At 44.6% G+C, this 19,438-nt stretch overlaps 1 protein-coding gene across 5 annotated transcripts in view; it reads right to left on the bottom strand.

Moving 5' to 3' along the window:
- The window catches only part of FAM53C (family with sequence similarity 53 member C), a 115,029-nt gene that overhangs the window by 74,760 nt on the left and 20,831 nt on the right, over window positions 1-19,438 (bottom strand). For all 5 annotated transcript variants that reach the window (XM_085618389.1, XM_085618388.1, XM_085618390.1 and 2 more), the window contains exon 2: window positions 16,884-17,109. In XM_085618389.1, coding sequence (XP_085474515.1) covers window positions 16,884-16,961 — 78 coding nt within the window. In that variant the 5' untranslated portion in view covers window positions 16,962-17,109. The remainder of the gene's footprint in view (window positions 1-16,883; window positions 17,110-19,438) is intronic.

The raw sequence follows: 19,438 nt of genomic DNA, 5'->3' as shown, positions 1-19,438 counted from the left end.
AGGTCAAACAATGGCGACTGTTCCAGCATAGCAAATTTCTACAATCCTGAATCTAATAGTTCAAGTGAATTTTGCCAGGAGAATCGATTTAACTTTGTTTTTAAAGGATGCCGCGTGAGGGTTCTGTCTTAGTTTGGGCGGTAAGGCATTCCAAATCCTAGGGGCCATTCCTGAGAAGGAGCGGTTAAAAGTTTTCTTTTTAGTAAAGCGTTGTGGTTTCAGAAGAAGGTTATATGAACTTCTGTTGCCGCCCGATGGTACTAGTTTCTCTGCAAGGTATCATGGTGTTTTGTGACGCAATGCCTTGTGTGTCATACAGGCAATTTTCAAATGGATTCAAGCCTCAAAGGGTAGCCAGTTAAGGACACGCAAGACCGGGGAGATGTGACAGTTTCTTTTGGAGCCTGTGATTAGTCTGGCGATTGAGTTGATTGATCCTCTTTGTGGAGCTGTCGTTGTTGTGGGAAGGCCGCAGAGAGCGACACTTCCATATTCCACTCTGGGGATTGCTAGAGTTTGGACGGCCTGTTTAAAGTCATTAGCAGGTATGAAGGGTTTCAGTCTTCTTAGGGTGTTCATTTGAAAGGTTGCTCCTTTTGTTGCTTCGCGGATATGCTTCTGCATATTTAGCTAATTGTCCAGTTATACCTAGCGATTTGGCAGAATCGATTGTGAGCGGTTGGCCGTCTGGTGCGGTTAGGTGCTTTATCCATTCCATGATGGTGGTGGTTTGGTTGGGGGGCGCTATTAGGAGGAATTCTGTTTTTAGGACGTTTAATTTTAAGTGGTTATTTACCAGCCATGTCTGCGTTTTTAGGCGCGTAGAGTTGAGGGACTCTACATCCTCAAGTGAGTGTACCATGATGTAGAGTTGTGTCGTCTGCATACATGCGATATTGGATCTTTGCAGAGTTGAGAAGCTCTGTGAGTGGTTCCATGAACAAGTTGAAGAGTGTCGGGAAGAGGGAGGAACCTTGGGGCACTCCTAGAGTGACGGGAGCAGGTTTGGATAAAGATTTATTGGTCTTGAATCTTTGTGTTCTGTTTTGAAGGAAGTGAACCAGTTGAGAACCGTTCGAGACCCATTCTATGTTTCAGGAAGTCTAATAGACTGTCGTGTTTGGCGGTATCGAAGGCGGAGGACAAACAGTAATCTCAGTGCAACTGAAGTGGTACAGCAGTATCTTTAAACAGGAAGCAGCATGGAGTTTAGACAATTCTCAAAAATCTAGGCTCTCTCTGATAAAAGCAGACTAATATTACTGTATGAAGAATCCTGCATCTGAATCTTTGGTCGGGGTAAATAATTAGGTAAATGTCCGGCACAAATTTTAGGGAAACATGTTTGCTGTTCTGGATGTAATCCAACATCATACATTGGACACCTTAATGTCAAAAGGAGATAGAAAACTAAACCTGCTTGTGTACAGATAAAGCCAGTGATGGGCATACTTGGCGCCAGATCTATAACTTGAACCAAGGTGGGAGAACAATTTATTGAATAGTGACTCTGGTTCTATCCGTGCTGCACCAAAACATGAATTATCTTTTAATTTGATGGGGAGAAGTGCCCTTTTTTCAAATTATTTGAAAGCGTTGGATACGTTTGACATGGGCCAGAATGAGGTGGCACCTCTCCAAGCTTCTTTTTAAAAATCTATTTAAAAAATCCATTTATGAAGTGAGTCAGAAAGGAATATGCTACTTACCAGTATGCATCTGTTCTTGGCATGTAGAGCTGCAGATCTACACACTTTTGCTTAGATCGCCATCTGGTGTTGGGCCCGGATGTTTGCAGTTTGTTTTTCCTCTTAGAAAGTCTTTGGAAGTCACGAGGTCGGTGACTCCTCCTTTGGTTCGTATTGCGCATGGGCTTCGGCTCCATCCTCAGATTGTTTTTCACCAGCAGGGAAAGATGGAGCGTAGATATAACAGTGAAGAAACCCATGTGTGTTGTATCTAAATAAGATAGACTGGAACAGATACCGGTAGCCGGGGAGGCGGGTGGGCGTGTGTAGATCTGCAGCTCTACATGCCAAGAACAGATGCATACTGGTAAGTAGCATATTCCGTTCAAGGCATATGAGCTGCAGATTACACACTTTTGCATAGACTATATAGCAGTTCCCAACCTTAGCGGCGACCACCAGTATCTGTTGCAGTGGTTTGAAATAGTGTTTTTAGTACAGCCTGGCCCACACTAGCTTGTTGCTTGGTTTGCACATCTACACAGTAATGTTTAGTGAAAGTGTGCGGTGTTGACCATGTAGCTGCTTTGAAGATATCATCTAATGGGATGTTCCCTAGAAAACCCATAGAAGTCCCTATCTTTCGTGTAGAGTGGGATTTAGGGGAAACAGATAGCGTTCGTTTTGCTTTGTGGTAGCAAATCTGTATGCATTTTACAATCCACCTAGCTATCCCCGATTTTGAGATGGGGTTGCCCTCGTGTGGTGGAGAGAAAGAGACAAACAGTTGTTTGGTCTTTCTGAAAGGTTGTGTTCTCTGGATATTATTATTATGTTTCTTATATAGCGCCTGAATCGACCCCCGAAGGGGTATCTCCGCGCTTGCCTTGGGAACCCGTCCTGGCTTTTCCCTGTGAGATAGCCCCTACAGGGCATCCCCAAGGTGAAAGCCAGGCATCCCGCCGCGGGGGGCCGTTGTGGAGATTAAGCAAGTTTAATGCCCAGAGTTGCAGAGTGTGAACCCATGATTAGGTCAGGCACCGAAGCGAGAATTATCGAGTCCATGGACATTTGAGCGCAAGACCCTGCCGCGTCGGGAATTGAACCCTGGTCCCGGGTCTGACCTGTGCTTCAGGGTCTGCCTGCTCTAACCAGTGAGCCACACTTCTCCACCTAATATAGTAAAGTAAGGCCCGTTTAACATCTAGCGTGGGTACAGCCCTTTCTGCAACAGTTTGAGGGTGCGAGAAAAATACCGGTAATTCTACCGATTGGTTTAGGTGGAAGGGGGAAATGACTTTAGGTAGGAATTTTGGGTTGGTACGGAGAACAACCTTGTACTGGTGCATTTGGAGAAAAGGTTCTTGTATAGTAAATGCTTGTATCTCACTGACCCTTTTAAAGGAAGTGATGGCTACAAGAAAAGCTGTTTTCCATGTGAGAAATTGCAGTTCGCATTTGTGCAAAGGTTCGAAGGGCGGTCCCATTAGCCTTGTGAGAACTATATTTAAGTTCCACACAGGTGAGGGTGGTACTCTGGGGGGAATTATTCGTTTGAGGCCTTCCATGAAGGCTTTAATGGCAGGCATTCTGAAAAGCGATAGGTGCCGTCTGTTCAGTAGGTAAGCGGCAATTGCTGCGAGGTGTAGCCGAATGGATGTATATGCTAGGTTACACCTTTGTAGATGGAGCAAGTAGCATATGATGTGCTGTATAGATAAGTCTAGAGGGTTGATTGTGTTGTTATGGCAATAAACAACAAATCTTTTCCACTTTGCAGCGTAGCAGGCTCTAGTGGTAGGGCGTCTAGCTTCTCTGATGACGTTCATACAGTCAGGGGGAAGGTTTAGGTATCCGAATTCTAGGATCTCAGGAGCCAGATCGCAAGGTTGAGCTGAGCTGGGTCCGGGTGTCTGATCTCTCCATGGTTCTGGGTTAGGAGGCATGGTGAGAGGTGTAGCTTTTGGTGTGGTACTACCGAGAGTTCCAGCAGCGTGGTGTACCACGGTTGTCTGACCCACGTTGGAGCTACTAGGATCAGTGTGAGGGAGTGCTGTTGTAGGTTTCGCACCACTAATGGAATTAGTGGGAGAGGTGGAAAGGCGTACGCAAATTTGCCTGACCAGTTCATCCATATCTCATTGCCTTTGGACAATGGGTGTGGGTATCTGGCGGCGAAGTTTGGGCATTTTTTGTTTTCGTGGGTGGCGAAGAGGTCTATCAGTGGATGCACCGACATTTGAAGGAACGGGTGAAGAACCTGTGGGTGAAGCTCCCACTCGTGGATCTGCTGCGTCTGTCTGCTGAGCAGATCTGCCATGGTGTTTTGGACTCCTGGGACATGTTGGGCTAGGAGAAAGATTTTGTGTGGAATTGCCCATCTCCATATGCTCTGTGCTAGTTGAGAGAGCTGTGGAGAGTGTGTGCCGCCTTGTTTTTGAATGTAGTACATGGCCGTCATGTGGTCTGTGCGAATAAGGACTGCCTTGCCTAAAATCTGTGTATGAAAGGATTTTAGGGCTAGAAAGATTGCCAGTAACTCCAGATGGTTGATATGGAGTTACTTTTGTTGCGGCGTCCATGTGCCCTGCACTGTGAGGTGTAATAGATGAGCTCCCCAGCCGGAGAGCGATGCATCGGTTAGGATTATTTGTGGAACCGGGTTCAGGAACGGTCGACCTCTGGAAAGATTTGTGGTGTTCCACCACTGCAGAGAGCGATGGGTGCGACCGTCTACCAACACCAGATCTGTCAGTTGCCCCTGGGCCTGGTTCCATTGGCGCGCTAAGCACTCTTGGAGTGGACGCATCTGGAGTCTTGCGTGGGGCACTATGAAAATGCAAGAGGCCATCATCCCTATCAGTTGCATAAACACCCTTGCTGGGAGAGAGTGTTGAGGTATGAATCTTTGACGCAAAGCCTGAATGCTTGCAATCCTGGCAGGATTGGGGTAGGCTATGGCTTTTGAGGTGTCTATGGTGGCACCGAGGTATTGCTTTGTGTGGGATGGTGTTAGCTGGGACTTTTGGTGGTTCACCGTGAAGCCTAGCTGGCGAAGTAGTTGGATTGTAGTGGCGGTGTGATGAACACATTGGTTGTAGGACGTGGCTTTTATTAGCCAGTCGTCCAAATATGGAAAGACGTGAATGTGCTGTCTTCTGAGGTGTGCCGCCACTACCGCTAGGCATTTGGTGAATACCCTTGGTGCTGTTGTGACCCCGAATGGGAGCACCTTGAACTGGTAGTGTTGCCCGTCCACTACAAATCTGAGGTACTTCCTGTGAGCATTGTGTACCGGAATATGAAAGTATGCGTCTTTCAAGTCCAGTGTGGTGAGAAAGTCGTTCTGGGAGAGGAGCGGAAGTACCTGCTGAAGTGTTACCATGTGAAAATGGTCCGAATGTATGTATGTGTTTAGAGGCCGGAGATCTAGAATAGGTCGTAGAGTCTCGTCTCTTTTTGGTATCAGAATATATAGGGAGTAGACCACTAAATTTTGCTGATTGGCGGGGACTTGTTCTATTGCATGTTTTTGTAGGAGGGAGATTACCTCCTGTTCTAGCAATGTGGAATGTTCTTGTGACATTGGGCGTTGCCTGGGTGGAATGTTTGGGGGGGTAGATGTCAATTCTAGGCAGTACCCTGAGCGAATAATTTGGGTCACCCATCTGTCTGAGGTGATGGGTGGGGAAGTCATTGCCTTTATTGTTATTGCCCCTATAGCCGCCTCTTTGATAACCCCTTGTGAAGGTGGATTGAGCAGGGGATTTGTAGGAAGTGGACGCGCTATCTGAGGCGTAGCCTCTAGCCGTACCCCGAAAGGAAGAGCGGCAAAAGGAGCGCCTAGGAGGGTGTGATTGCAGTGCTCCCATAGATTTCGCCGTATCCGTGTCCTTCATTTTCGAGGGCCTCATCTACCTTTGGGACGAATAGATGTTCTTGGTCAAAGGGATGATTTAAGATGGAGGCCTGTACCTCAGGTTTAAAGCCTGAAACTCTCAGCCAAGCATGGCGACGGAGGAGGACGCTAGTGTTAATGGCCCTGGAGGCTGTGTCTGCTGCGTCTAAAGCACAGCATATAGAGGTGTTAGTTATAGTCTTACCCTCTTGAATTAATTCATTGGCCCTATTTCTGTATTTTTCTGGGAGATGGTGCATGATGGTTTCTAATTCATCATAATGCGCTCTATCGTATCTGGCCAATAGCGCTTGAGTGTTGGCGATACGCCATATATTGGCTGCCTGTGACGCAGTGCGCTTTCCTGACGCGTCCAGTAGCTTTGACTCTTTGTCAGGTGGTGGTGATTCGCCTGACGCCTGGGAGTTTGACCTCTTCCGTGCAGTAGAAACCACTAGGGAATCTAGTGGCGCTGGCCCTTTGATATAGGCAGGGTCTGTGGGGGCAGCTTTGTACTTTCTCAATGCGTGGGTTAATGACCCTAGCCCTGGACTGGGTCTTTAAAAACCTCTGGCGCATGTTTTATTACCCCTCTGAACATAGGTAGACCTATGTGCGGTATCAAAGGTGTCGAGGAGGAAATCCTCCTCTACCGGGTCAGTGTGTAGCTGTACCCCGTGATAATGTGCCGCCCTCTGAAGTAGGTGGTGAAAACCTAATGAGTCTTCCAGTGGAGATGGCCTGGACGGGTAAAGGTCATCTTGTGGGACGTCTGGAATGTCTAGATTATTATAGTTGTCCCATGGGTCTGGGATCCTGTAGAGGTGGGGTCTTGTGGCACATCCCCTGGATCGTAATATGGGTCCCCCTGATCATCATCGTCTGGAGACGGGGTCGGGGAGCGATGAGGCAGGGGTGGAGAAGGCGGAGGTGGAGAGGGTGGAGGATGTGGGGAAGGCACTCTGAAAGGGGAGGTAGCAGAGTCTTTCCTCTTTGGAGGTGGAGGCGGAGCCGGTTTGTCCAAATGTCTCTTTTTAGAAGAGAGTGCCAAATGTCCAGTTTTTGGATCCTTGGTAAGTGTCTTTTGCAAGGGATCCAGTTTAAACAGTTCCTGTGACAATGTTTGTTCTGTCGGCGCCGAAGGTTTCGGGGCCGATGACTTTTTAGGCTTGTCCGTGCCGTGCTTTTTGGGAACCTCCGATTTCTTGGTCGGCGCCGAAGTGTCGGTGTCGAGGGCCTTATGGGGTTTGGTCGGTACCGAAAGGCTGGGTTTCGACACTGAGGACTTTGGTGCGGAGCTCGGTGTCGAGGTAGAGGCCGGTCTCTTTTTCGGTGCCGAAGTGTGTTTCTCAGCACCGCTGGCAGGCTGGCTCAAGCCCGAGCCGCCGGAAGGCTTATTTGGCTTCTTCACCGGGCCCGAAGGTGGGGTGTTTGAAGCGGTGTCTCTGGTCTTGCCTAGGCCCGGAGGCGAAGGAGTGACCGAAGCCTTTTTGGGTGTCGGTGTGGGAGGGGGTATAGTACTCACGACCCTCTGCGCCGGGGTGATGTCCTCCACATCCGAGTCGTCGGCTTCGGAAGCACTGACGAGGTCCTCTTCGGTGTGCTGCTGTCCCGGAGCTTCGACACCGTCCCCGAAGAGGTCGACTGGAACGGAGGTCGAGGAGTGCGCCATGTTTCATCTGGCCCTTCGATCTCGTATAGTCTTTTTCGATCTGAAAGACTTACAGGCCGGACAGTCTCGAGCCTCGTGTTCAGGGAAAAGGCAGAGGTTGCACACCTCATGAAGATCGGTGTGGGGGAATTTGGACCCACATCGAGGGCACTTCTTGAATGGAGTTCTTTCCATCAGCCAGGACCGGAGCTTGGATAGGCCCGAAGGCCGCCGTTGACGATTGGAATCGAAGATGTCGAAGAGAAGGTGATTGAGGAGATCTGGATCTGAACAATACCGCGATGAGCGAGGATTCCGCTTCGATCGTCGAACTGGAAATGTTCGGAACCGGAGCGCTTAGTATTACATCCGAGCCCGATGGCGGAATAAAACAATCTGAGGATGGAGCCGAAGCCCATGCGCAATACGATCCAAGGGAGGAATCACCGACCTCGTGACTTCCAAAAACTTTCCAAGAGGAAAAACAAACTGCAAACATCCGGGCCGAACACTAGATGGCGATCTATGCAAAAGTGTGTAATCTGCAGCTCATATGCCTCGAGCAGGGAGATTCTGCTTTGTGCTCAGCATGCTCGGAATGAAATTGCAATAGATCGCATTTGTAAAAAAAAAAAAAACATAAAACCTTAGCTGTATGTTTTATGGAACCTTCCCCATGGTGTGCGGAGAACCATTTTATTACTAAGACAATCTGTTTCCACTACGAGTTGTTACTGGATCTTGGGATGGTATACCTAGGAGATGGGAGGCTCTGATCTTTGTTTGAACTGTGTTCAAGATCTAAACCATGTGATATTTGGTTGTACTTGACTACATTCATTGCGACGTCAACTGTTAAGACCATTGTTTATAAAAGTACAATATAACTTCGGTAGCGGGAGCTCATCAGTGCCTTTTTGCCCCTCTAATTGAAAGAAGGCACAAAATGTTTTACATTTTTTAAACACATTTAAATATCTTTTAAATGTGTTGTACATTGAAATTTTAGTATATCGTTTTTTGTCGATATGGGTAGTGTATGTTCTATACAACTATTACTCGAAACAGTATCTAATATGCTATGGATTAGGTTGGATGCTCATAGGTATGAGTGTTGGGTCTAGTTTTGGCTTTTTGCACTTTTTCTCTCCCTCGACTTCGTAGTATTTTATCAGCCGTGTTGCACTTTAAAGATTACGTATTCCATAATAGAAGGATTGTGGTAGTACTGCTTTGTAAAGCTAAATTAAGTCTCTTCACCTGTTCAGCACTTTCTCAGCCTATTGTGCACCATTTATCTTTTGTACTGTATTAAGGATGCATAGTCCCTCGTACTGTTCAAGTATTGCACTGTAGTGCCTAAACTGATTTTTTTTGTTGCATTTGCACTTTATGTCCTCTTGGGTTTTTACAGCAGAGCATGGTACTAAGAATGCATGGCCATTTTGCATTTTTCAAATTTGTCTACATTTTATTGTATGTCTCTTTGTATTACTTTTTGCATAATTTTTGTTTATATTTATACGGACCTCTTTCAGTTCCAAATCATAATAAAATACTTGTAATGCAGTCAGTTCCAAGTGTCAAGGGCTCCCTATTTGATCGAAGATTCTGTGCACAAGATCAAGACCTATATGGCAGAGGGGACAAGCCCAACAAATAGGGCAACAGTAACTGGCTTAACAGGACCTTAACCCAGCGCCTGCATACGCTCCTGCATCAGAATGAAACCGGTTGGGTATGGTGGTTTTGACTTGTCGTTTGAGTCAAGGAAGTAAGAATGAATGTCCACTTCAGGCTTTTTTAGGAGGCACAGCCATTGGTTCCAGGGAGTAGCAGAAAGTAACACACTGAGGCAGAGTAGCAAGAAGCAGAGTTAAATTAGGTTGAGGAAACCATTCACCGATTCCCATCAGACCTGGCTGGTATAACTATTAGGAAGGCTCTCACATTCTAGGCTTCCCAACATCTAATATTTTTTGATGTGTCCACCTCCAAAGCCGAACAACCTTACCAGATGTCTTATTTTCAAGTAACAGGTGCTATACAGAGTGAGTTAGTGGCACCTAAACGTTTGCATGAAAAACTGAAGACTATTAGTTTCACAATAGGATGGTAAATCATGAGGCAACAATTAAGGATGAATATCTGTGTACTTTTGCCATGTTATGGGGCCCCTGCCCAACTACCCAATTACAGAAAGAAATTGATATGGCTCAAATATCTGCTAAAATATTAACATTAAAAGTTCATGGTGCCAGAACAAGGACATGTGACACCAAAAGGACTTAGGAGTTTACTAATATTGATACCAATTGCATTTGTCCTTCATAACAACATGTGACTTAGACAGCTCATCCCAGGTATCCTGAAACCAATCTCTATATTGATGCCGTTTAAAATTATCCACAACATTGTAGGGTGCCTTTCACCTCCTCTTAGGAGTGCAGTTTAATCTTCAGTAAGGATGCACCAGAAAGCAGCATCAGTAACAATACAAAACTAGCTCAACCCCTCACAGGAGGAGTTTGGCAGATCAACTTTCGTAAAAATACTGCTTTGGGAAGAGGATTCTGTCTGTTTGGACGATTAGCGAGGCAGTTAACACTCCTCGCTTCCACAAAATTTTGTCCAGTATCAGAAGAGGAAAAGTGTTGCAAACTGGACCTTATTAATATGTTTGCAAGTGTGTGTACAGTGCAACTCCAGAATAACAGTTTAAGGGCTCCCAGGGCAGAGGTGGCCCCAACAAATGTCCCAACAAGATTTGTGAGACAACATCTGCCTCCCGATGAACCTAAAAGTCTAGTTAAATAGCAGCTCCTTCAACACGTAGAGGGAATGGTTTCTCAACAACTTTTTCTAAATTCCCACATACACAGTGTAAGAAGATATACCAGTTAGACATTAAACTGACAAGACAAGCAGGACTTGTAGGGGTCATCCACTAAACTGTCTGCTGCAATAAATGTCCTGCTTAAACACAGTCTTAAATGCTAGAAGCAGAAGAGGGCGGCAATGTGTTCTTCTTTTAAGCCAATGGTATTTTCGTATGTTAAGTCCTTTCACATGAAGGGAGATGACAAAAAAGAAGACATTGCACTAATATGGAAAAGTGCACAGAGAAGGTGCTCCCTGCATTTTACCTAGCAGTGGATAAAGAGAACTGGGCTAGGAAACATGATAACGCACAATTGTGTAAGGGACAGGGGCTGTTCACTAAGAAGGGACAGTCATGCTGGGGTTGCCATAAAGTTTAAAGTGACCGCATCATTTATCCAAGTTTTTTTCAGTTCAGTCTTGGGTGCATGCAATTCCCAACAACAAATTTAGGATGACGCGAGAACACGGTATACTTACATTTTGGTAAGGGAAGATGGCAAAATGGAGGGCAGCATACAGAGGATTAAGGCACTCAACGCTCCAACCAAGATCTCAGGATGATCAACTGCTGCATTCGAGTGTGTCGGGTGTTGAAGGCAATAAGAGTTTGATAAAGATATAGCACCAGAGTTGCTTCCTAATTCAGGAAGGCAAGACATGAGCATTCTAGAGGTCCAGGTCAGTTTAAGACGAGCTAAGATATACAGTACAGAGGTGGAACAGGTGCAGCTGTATGGGGTTTATGGATCCCCCCTCTATGTCATTTCTCACTGGCTGAATCATGTTAGGTTGCCTTGAGTGCCAAGCATGATTGCTTTACAAGGTTATCAATATGTACAGATTTATCCCTTTGCGGGAATCCATAAAACCGGCTATGGCCAAGGTACCAGCTTGCTCTCGATAAAGGACTCTCAAATTAACATGCATGGCCCAACTGGAGGCTGTGTTGCATTTGCTGAACAGCTGGGTTCAAATCTGAATGATTCATCTTGTACCAATACTTGCACTATCAGATAAGTACCCATGCAAGAAGGGCATTTATTTATAAAGGGATAAACTAACAGGGAAGGACCAGTTGCGGTGTGTAGACACTCATCTAGACCACGGAGTTCTGACTAAGATACAAAAAGGGGGAGGCCTTTAAACTAGGGGGCAGGCCTGTGTGGGAGGGCCTTAAGTGGTTCTGTGGAGGGTGCCAGACACTGGCCAAGAGAATCCCTATGCTAATAAAAAGACAGAGTGGCAAACTACTCTGTAAGGTGCCATCACCAACATCTTTTATCCCTCATAGCCTTGTTGGGAGTAGATGTCAAAGGGGGAGGGCCTCCAAACAATCCATAACACCCCCCGCCCTCATGTCAGATGAAGAATCACAATGTCAATAGTTTTACACTTTAGCAAGACCACACTGCCCCTAGCATGTTGGCAAGCATCTACTTGATTGCATATGTTGCCCCCATAGTCTGAGGATTCCTGAAACTTTAGTCCATCAGACTACTCCAGGATGAGGCCTGCAACATTATAGATAACACCTGCATCAGCGTAACTTTTACCAAGGATACAGCAAACCAGTTTACTTGCTCAATGGAGTGTTTACTCCTCAAACCAGAAGCAGAATACTGGCAACCAATGTGTACTTGAAGAGACTGTGACCTGTGTGCTTCACTTATGGTGCTCGAACTAAATCAGGGACTTGAAGTTGTTGCGCTTCTTTTTTAAGCTAGATATCCTTGTTTCTCATCCGGATAGGTTAAGGAAAGGGAAGACAAAATATCTACCTAGAAATCCATTTTGTACGAGTTGCTGTTTCAATTTAAAAACCTCAAATACCTGCATCAAAACAAAGAAGTCAAGGACTTGTACAAAGTCTTTATCGGCTCACCTATATTCAGTCTACCATTTCCAAATTGGAATTAAAGCATGAATATGCCATAAGTCAAAAACAACAATGCACCAAGGTGCATTGTAAAGAAGTAGGAAAGCACAAATTAGACCAATCCATCTGTATGGTCATGCCCGATAGACACCTTTGAGGTTTTAATAGATTTACAAAATTACGGGTATTTTTCTATTAAGCAGGTGGGCAATATTGATTCTAGTGGTACCTGAACACGCTGGCATTTAAAAGCAAGTAAACCGTTACGTTATTCAGAATTACAATAGCCTACCACAGCCTTCACCGTTTTTACTGAACGGTTTGTTTATTAATGCCACACATTTATTTTCCAATAGCAGTGCTTTACTCTAACCTGTTGCTCAAACACTTCACAAATCCTTGAAGTAATACTAAGGCTAAATGTGTCAGGAAAACAAATCTAGCATCCAGAAGGCACAGTTTTCTTTGGTCACATCCCCAGAGGGTTAAGAATTGCCTTTTACTGGAATAAAGCATGGGGTTATTTTGCGGCAGGTCTGGGAACAACTCTATAACAGTACCAACTTAATAAAGTGTGTTTTTTCTAAATAATACCATTGTGTCTACGTGTTGGTGCTTCTGTTTTGATGGAGAATGTGCTCAGTACGATTATTTGTTTAAATGTTCTGTGATCGCCACTGCAACTAATCGGTTTGTAACTATGGAGAGGAATGTATTGGTACCAGTGGGGACAGATCCAAAGCATGGCTCATAAAAGCTGCACATTGCTCAATTGTTTGGTTTGTATTTATCCACCTTATGTTTTCTCCCAGGGGACTTCACAATCTGCGAGCCCAAAGGAGGGCTCCATCACTCCATATAGTATTCAGCAGCAAAGCAGAGATTCTGCCCTCTATGGGTGGATGAACTGTGGTACATGGACTGTCTGGGGAAATTACAGTCCCCTCATATCACACTACAAGTTGCTCGGGAAGCGGATCAATAGTTCAGGGGTTCAGGCGTTTTTACTCCTGCAACTCAAAAGCATGACCGGGAGGTGATGAAGCGGCAGAAACACTTTACACTTCTTTGCACTCGTCTTGGATGAGCCTGCTAGGCAGTCATTGAGTTTGTCCCCTGTTGTTGGCTGCTGTCTGCTATTTAAAGCCATTTTACTCTGGCTAGCCCTTAAGGTTTCAGAGAGAATACTTTAAAATTATGGTTTGGTCCCCAGGCCAAGCTGGGATGGCTAAACTTTTGAATCCAGTGGGGAGCCGGACATTGGAAAATATCGACCGTGACTGGTTCTTTGAGATAGGAGTCAACAAAAATTGGTACCCCAGGCTGACTTCACTTTGTGTAAAGATAGTGTGCAAAATCTGCTTCTGCACGATAATTGATGGGGTAGTTTGGTCCTAAACTGGTCTCCAAGTGAATTGCCTGTATACAGGAAATCAACTATTCAGCAAGAGGCCTAAAACCCGAAATTAAGCATTAGTTTTACTTGTGTGCTTTCCCCAGAGCGATTTGCAACTAAAAATCTCAGCAGATGGGACAGCCCACTGATTTGTCTAGATTGCTATATTTGGGCATGTGTTCGCAGTGGCTCTGGGTGCAAAGTACTGCAGTGTAGCTCTTGGTCTAGTATATTCTAGAAACAAGACCGACAATAAACCAGACAAGTCTACATGACAGCAACAAATAATGCGGTAAAATAGCATTGTTAATTACAGTTCATGTCCCATGGTATTCATCCAAAATTAATTAACAGCATTGTTTTATGTGATTTACTGGGCCAGGCTGTACCCTAGTTTCCAAACACATCCATCTCTTATGGCATTCCTTACCTGCTGGACTTCTTTGCTATCTCCTAACCCAACTAGAGTGCAACAGTATTGGTGGCTCTGGCACACCAAAGGCAAACTGCAATACCTGCTCAGGATACTACCCGGTAACCAAAGACTGCTCTTGGATCCCCACAAAAAGGTGTCTCACTGTGTTCTACCTGAATTCAAAAGCACAGGAAGAAGGGTGCTAAGTCTCAAGAAGCACTTCCTCCTGAGTAGAGTAGGATTTGACCGTTGGTTGAAGGCTGCACTCTGTAGGTACTGATGGTAAGTGAAAAGGAAACTAAAAGAAATAATGTTCCTTTGTGCTGGAAATTCATAATGATACTGAGCACCAGTAAAGAGGGAGCATTTGCTTGGACAGGACCTTGCTGATAAAGATCTTCCCCAGGGGCTGGGAAAAGGCCAGGGATTTTAAGTAAATTAGCGACTGTAAACTACACATGAAAAGGAAAGACTACTGCCCTTCAAGGAGCTGGGCCTGTACTAAAGTAAGACAAGCTGATCTAAGCTTGGCGAGTAGAACACCTTAAAGCAGTGAATCACCCAGCAGCAATGACATTCCTTCATCCCAAGAGGGCAGGATCCTTAAAGGGCAATTAAAGACCATCCAAGCTCAGGTAACATGACACTTTCCAGGGCCACACCAATGGCGAGCACCTATGGCTCAAATTTTGCCAGGTACTCTGAGATGACCTGCATCAGTCTTCAACCAGATTCCGGAGAGGACACCTTGGATGTGGCTGGCCACCCTGATTCCATAACAGTTATAATGTCTCTACACCTTTTGCTACAGAGATGTAAACATTTGAAGATGCAGTTGGACCAAGACGCAATATAAATGTTGCTGTCTGGTACTTAGTGAAGCTCAAGAATCCACTTTTTTCTCAGCATTCTCAGAACCCCAGCCAACAAAGTATCTAGATTGCAACTAACACATTTCAAGACAAAAGCGCCTTAAGTTTGGGATCCCACATAGAATATCCTTGTAGGCACTAACATCTGATTTCTCAGCCTCCCTTGCGCATGACACAGACCGTTGACATGTTAAAACCTTAGCTAATCTCGTCAAACATCATCCCATCAGATACAGAAAACCATAACCCAGTACTCTAAAGGGCAGAGACAGGGTAGTAAGACCTCTGCAGAGGATCAAAGTTAATACAACTTTGTGAAAAAGAAACCTCCGAAGCAAAAAGACCTGGGGCTAAAAAATGATTCCATGTCAATACTACCAGTGAAAAGAACTGGTGCCCCCCTTATACAATGGTGGAAGAAATAAAGGATTTGTCCTTGATAAACTGCACTACAAACAGAGGCAAACTTAAAACCATCCTTGTCAGAATCAGGGACCGAGGAAGTGCCAAGACTTCTTCTGAAACCACAAAAATGTGCCCAAAAAAAAAAAAAACCTATAACCGAACCTTTTCTGGTATGGCTCCTAGGATCTGGAATGCCTTACCCAGTGAAACAAGAATGAACCCCTCCTCTGCCGCATTCAAAAAAGAAGTGAAAGCGATCCTCATGGCTAAATTCACATGAACTCTAACGGTTTTCTGTATTTTGTGTCTGATGTATGCTGTTTTTACTCTCTTCAGTTGTCCTTCTGTTTAGCTTAATCTTTATGACTTTCAGATCTGTACAACTCTATCACTTAGATCTTGCTATACTTAGCGCAGGATTTACTCTCATGACTTGTAAAGCGTTCTGTTACTCGCAATAGTCTTGTTCGCGCTATATAAAACCTTCAAAATAAAAAAAATAAATAAATAACATGCACTTTAAGAGGTGAAGCAGCTCAAAAGTGAATGTGATGGCTGATGAAACCTTTATGCCGTAACGAAAAGTTGAAAACGCAGAGGGAAAATCATGAATATTTGTTTTCTTTATATTGCCAAAAATCTGAAAGCCCAAACACAGAATTGTTCCCAAGGCGTGTGACTTAAGTTCTGAAACCGAGATGCCAGTCAACCTTTGCAACAGTGCACGGGGTCCTGAACTACTCTCTAACTCCAGGTGTACCTCTTTACCTAAGCAATCACACTTTTTAATTGTGGGGATAGACATGCTGTCGTGTTGGATTCGAAAACAGGCAAGAAGTACATGACACTTTTTAAAGCTAAGCTCCTCGCGGAGGGAAAGTTGAACAAATTCCTCAGCCACTAGACGGAGTGGGACTAGCTGGAAGGCGAGCACAAGTACCTGTCAAAAAATCAGACTAGACAGAGGTTGCCTGCCACATGGGGATCCAAGTTCCAGACACAGCCTCTGGTGGATGTTAACGGAATCTATGAGACCCACTACAGGTAACACCAGAGCTTTGACCGGAGGATAGGACGTTCTAGTGTCTGCGTCAACAACTGAAGGGATTCCTTTTAGGTTGAATCTGATCTGGAGTAGGAGCAGTGTGAAAGGCCACACCCTGTCACTGAAAAGGGACAGAACCATTCAGAGACCTTTCTTCCCTCGAGTCTTGGATTTTAACACATGCCTGTGCACTGAAGCCTGCTTGTTTGATTCGGTGTGGGACCGAAATGCCTCCAACTAGCCTAAGAGGTTTGCTTCAATTCCTTACAATCTTGCAATTAATTCCTTTTACATGGCTACCTACAAGAAGGCAAGCAAACAAACTTATTTTGGAAAAGGATCAACTTTTTTTTTTTTACAGTGAATTCCAGAACTGGAGATTTATTCAGGGGATAATATTACACAAATGTGATGAATGGTACTTATTTCTGGTACGTTCAAAACTTCACTCGGCAAGCGGCAAATGTGGTTAAGAGGCTATCCTCCCCACACCCACCAAAAAAATGACTTCAAATGCGGCTTTTCAATGTTACATTGTATTTACCTCAGGAGTTTGGGCAAATGGCACTTTATTTGGAATATTGAATAGTTTTACACCTGCAGTGCGGATATGTTGGGGGGGTGAATCACTCATGTTGGTTGGGTTCAGGGGTAGGAGTACCCATTGTGGTCACTTAAGAGTCGATGGTGTAGATGAGATGGGGGTCATTACAAAAAACCTTCATCTGAATGTCAGCACTGAATATATACTCACCAGGCTGATACTGAACGACTTGCATTTCAGTTCCTCCAGACTCTGTTTCTGCAGTTGTTCTGTAATTAGGGATATCATGGTGCCCTGGAGCGGTCAATGGTGTCAGGGCGCTGCTCGCCCACAGCGGCCCCCTCCTTTAGGAGCGCCACTTTTCCATCACGGCCATACTACTGCCACAGCTGGGACTGGGCAGTGCTGGCCGATCACATCACTCCATCACTGCAGTCTGCAAAATAAAGTGAATCAATCAGAAATGACCAAGGCTATTCAGCCCCAGTACTAATCTACAAAAGCAAATGTGAGCAGTAGCATAAAAGATGGTCATGTCCAGTATAGCCGTACAGAAACTGCCGACAGAGCAGAGATCACAAGGCAAAAAGTAAACAAAAACTCACTCAATGACATACTTTTTCCCATTACTTTCAAGGGTATGCCTGCCTGTTCAGCAATGAAACACTGTAGCCTGCAAGACAACAAAATGCAAGCCTTTCACAACAAGCCAATCTACCCCATACCTCACCCTACAGTACTGAAGAACAGCCACTACTTGCTCCAATATAAGGGGCAAGTTTGGTTATCAGATCTGATATGACGCTTTAAGTATTTAACTACACAACTATCTTGCTGTATGTCCTCTTTTCCAAAGTGTAAGGATCTGACTTCAACTTCAGTAATGACTAAAGATTTTCTAAAAGGATGCTGGACCCGGTACAGGTACCATTCTCACTCCTAGGCCTCACCTGCAGCCTACCTGCCCTTAATCAACTTTGGAAGCTACTCTGCTGTTTTATCATTTAAAAGTGATACACAGGAAACAACTTCTCAAGGTACTCAAACTACCAGTCTCCTTCATTTTGGGACACTATTTGTAGTTAAATCTTAATCCTTGCCTGCGGTACATGAAATGCATCAAACAAGGATCCAATTTAATAGGCAGTTATCCCCAGCTGACCCCAAAAACCCTTACTATTTTGTGTGAGGATCATCCAGTCAGTTGTTTACTCTATCTTAACTTACCAAGATCACATAGGAAATCAAACCTCTCTGATGTTCAAGAACGGACCAGCATTAAAGGAAATCCTCAACTCCAATCTGGGACAGATGCAATTTTGCATTTGCCCCCAAAGTCCTCAAAAACCTTGACCAGGACCAAGCAAGAACACCCTTGACAATCAATCACAAGGTACTATTAGGTCTCTTTACTACATGAACTGCATTGGAATACGCTGGAGTCACAAGTGTCCATCTGGATAGTGTAACTGTCTCCCAATACAGACAGTGGAGACTTTAGTACACCAATCACCCACTACAGTACTCTTGAATCTATTTGTCTTGCTTGTAGTGGTTTTGGGACCCTCCGTACACAGGAGTGTTGGGTTTGGCACTGGAGTCGTTGGCTACAGTTAACTTCCTTTAACCCTGGATTGCAGAGAAGCTCAGAAAAGAGGCAGTCATGTAGCCATCTGAGATCAAATTTGACTCCCTCCTAGGCATCTGAGCATTTGTGATCCAAAAGAACAATATTTCTCACAGACTCCAATGTCAAATAAACAATAGTTCCTCACCACGTAAGTGCTAAAATAAAGTCTGCACTATATCTCAGCTGCAGAGGGTGCTGTGGCCTAATTTTCGTTGGAATTGCTCATTTTAGACGACCCACTATTTAAAACTGAAATGAACGTCTGGCCTTTTCTAAAGCTATAAGTCTGACTAAGCATTTAAGTGATCATGTGTGATTATTGAATCGCCTTTTATGAAAGTACCTTACCTGTTCTGTTACTTTACGTGCACCGTAACTATCCAACCAAGCTACTTTGGGGAAGATCCTTTAACGTGTCAACTATAAAGTTAATTGCAGTACAATAGTAGCCAAGGCTCAGTAACATTAAAATGAAACCGTAGCCACGAGACATACCACAAAGGAATCAATGGTGGGCAGAGGAATCCGAAAAAAAGGGATAGCACACTTAGTGAGAAATCACTGAATAGCAAAAGGGTACTGAACAACTTTTTTATTGCCAACAAGAATGTAAACGTAGCCCAGAGGAGAGTTCTTCCCTGAATAAACCTCCCAAGCTCTATATAGGTTTTTCTGCCAAATAATTGGATGCCGAGGCTGCCATTTCCAGAGTCTCTGTACAAAACTATTAGTACTGGTGTTTCCTAGATGGGCAGCTACACCAAATAAACCATAGAATCCACCTATTCTACCAGTTCACACTCAGGGTCTCAGAGAAGCCAGCAGAAAAACTGTGACCATTATCAGTTTTGGACAAGATATCATTGCATATTTCAGTTCCACTGGTATTAAGCTGAACCACTCTGCGTATATCTTCACCAATAACAAAACACAGCACCCCAACCTTTATCACCATCATGTAAATCAGTCCCTCTATTGTGGACAGAATTGATGAATCCTTATTGAGAGGTGATTTAAACTAAAAAAACAATGATCCAATAATCATTAGGTCAGAGGTAAATCCACTCTACTCAAAAATCAACTGACTGTGCGCTTAGATGCACTAGGAAGATTCTTGCAAAAGTATTTGCTGAGT

Source organism: Triturus cristatus, chromosome 7 (assembly GCF_964204655.1).
Source record: "Triturus cristatus chromosome 7, aTriCri1.1, whole genome shotgun sequence".
Lineage (NCBI taxonomy): Eukaryota > Metazoa > Chordata > Amphibia > Caudata > Salamandridae > Triturus > Triturus cristatus.
The sequence above is the reverse complement of the archived record's forward strand: the minus strand, read 5'-3'. Positions and strand labels throughout refer to the sequence as shown.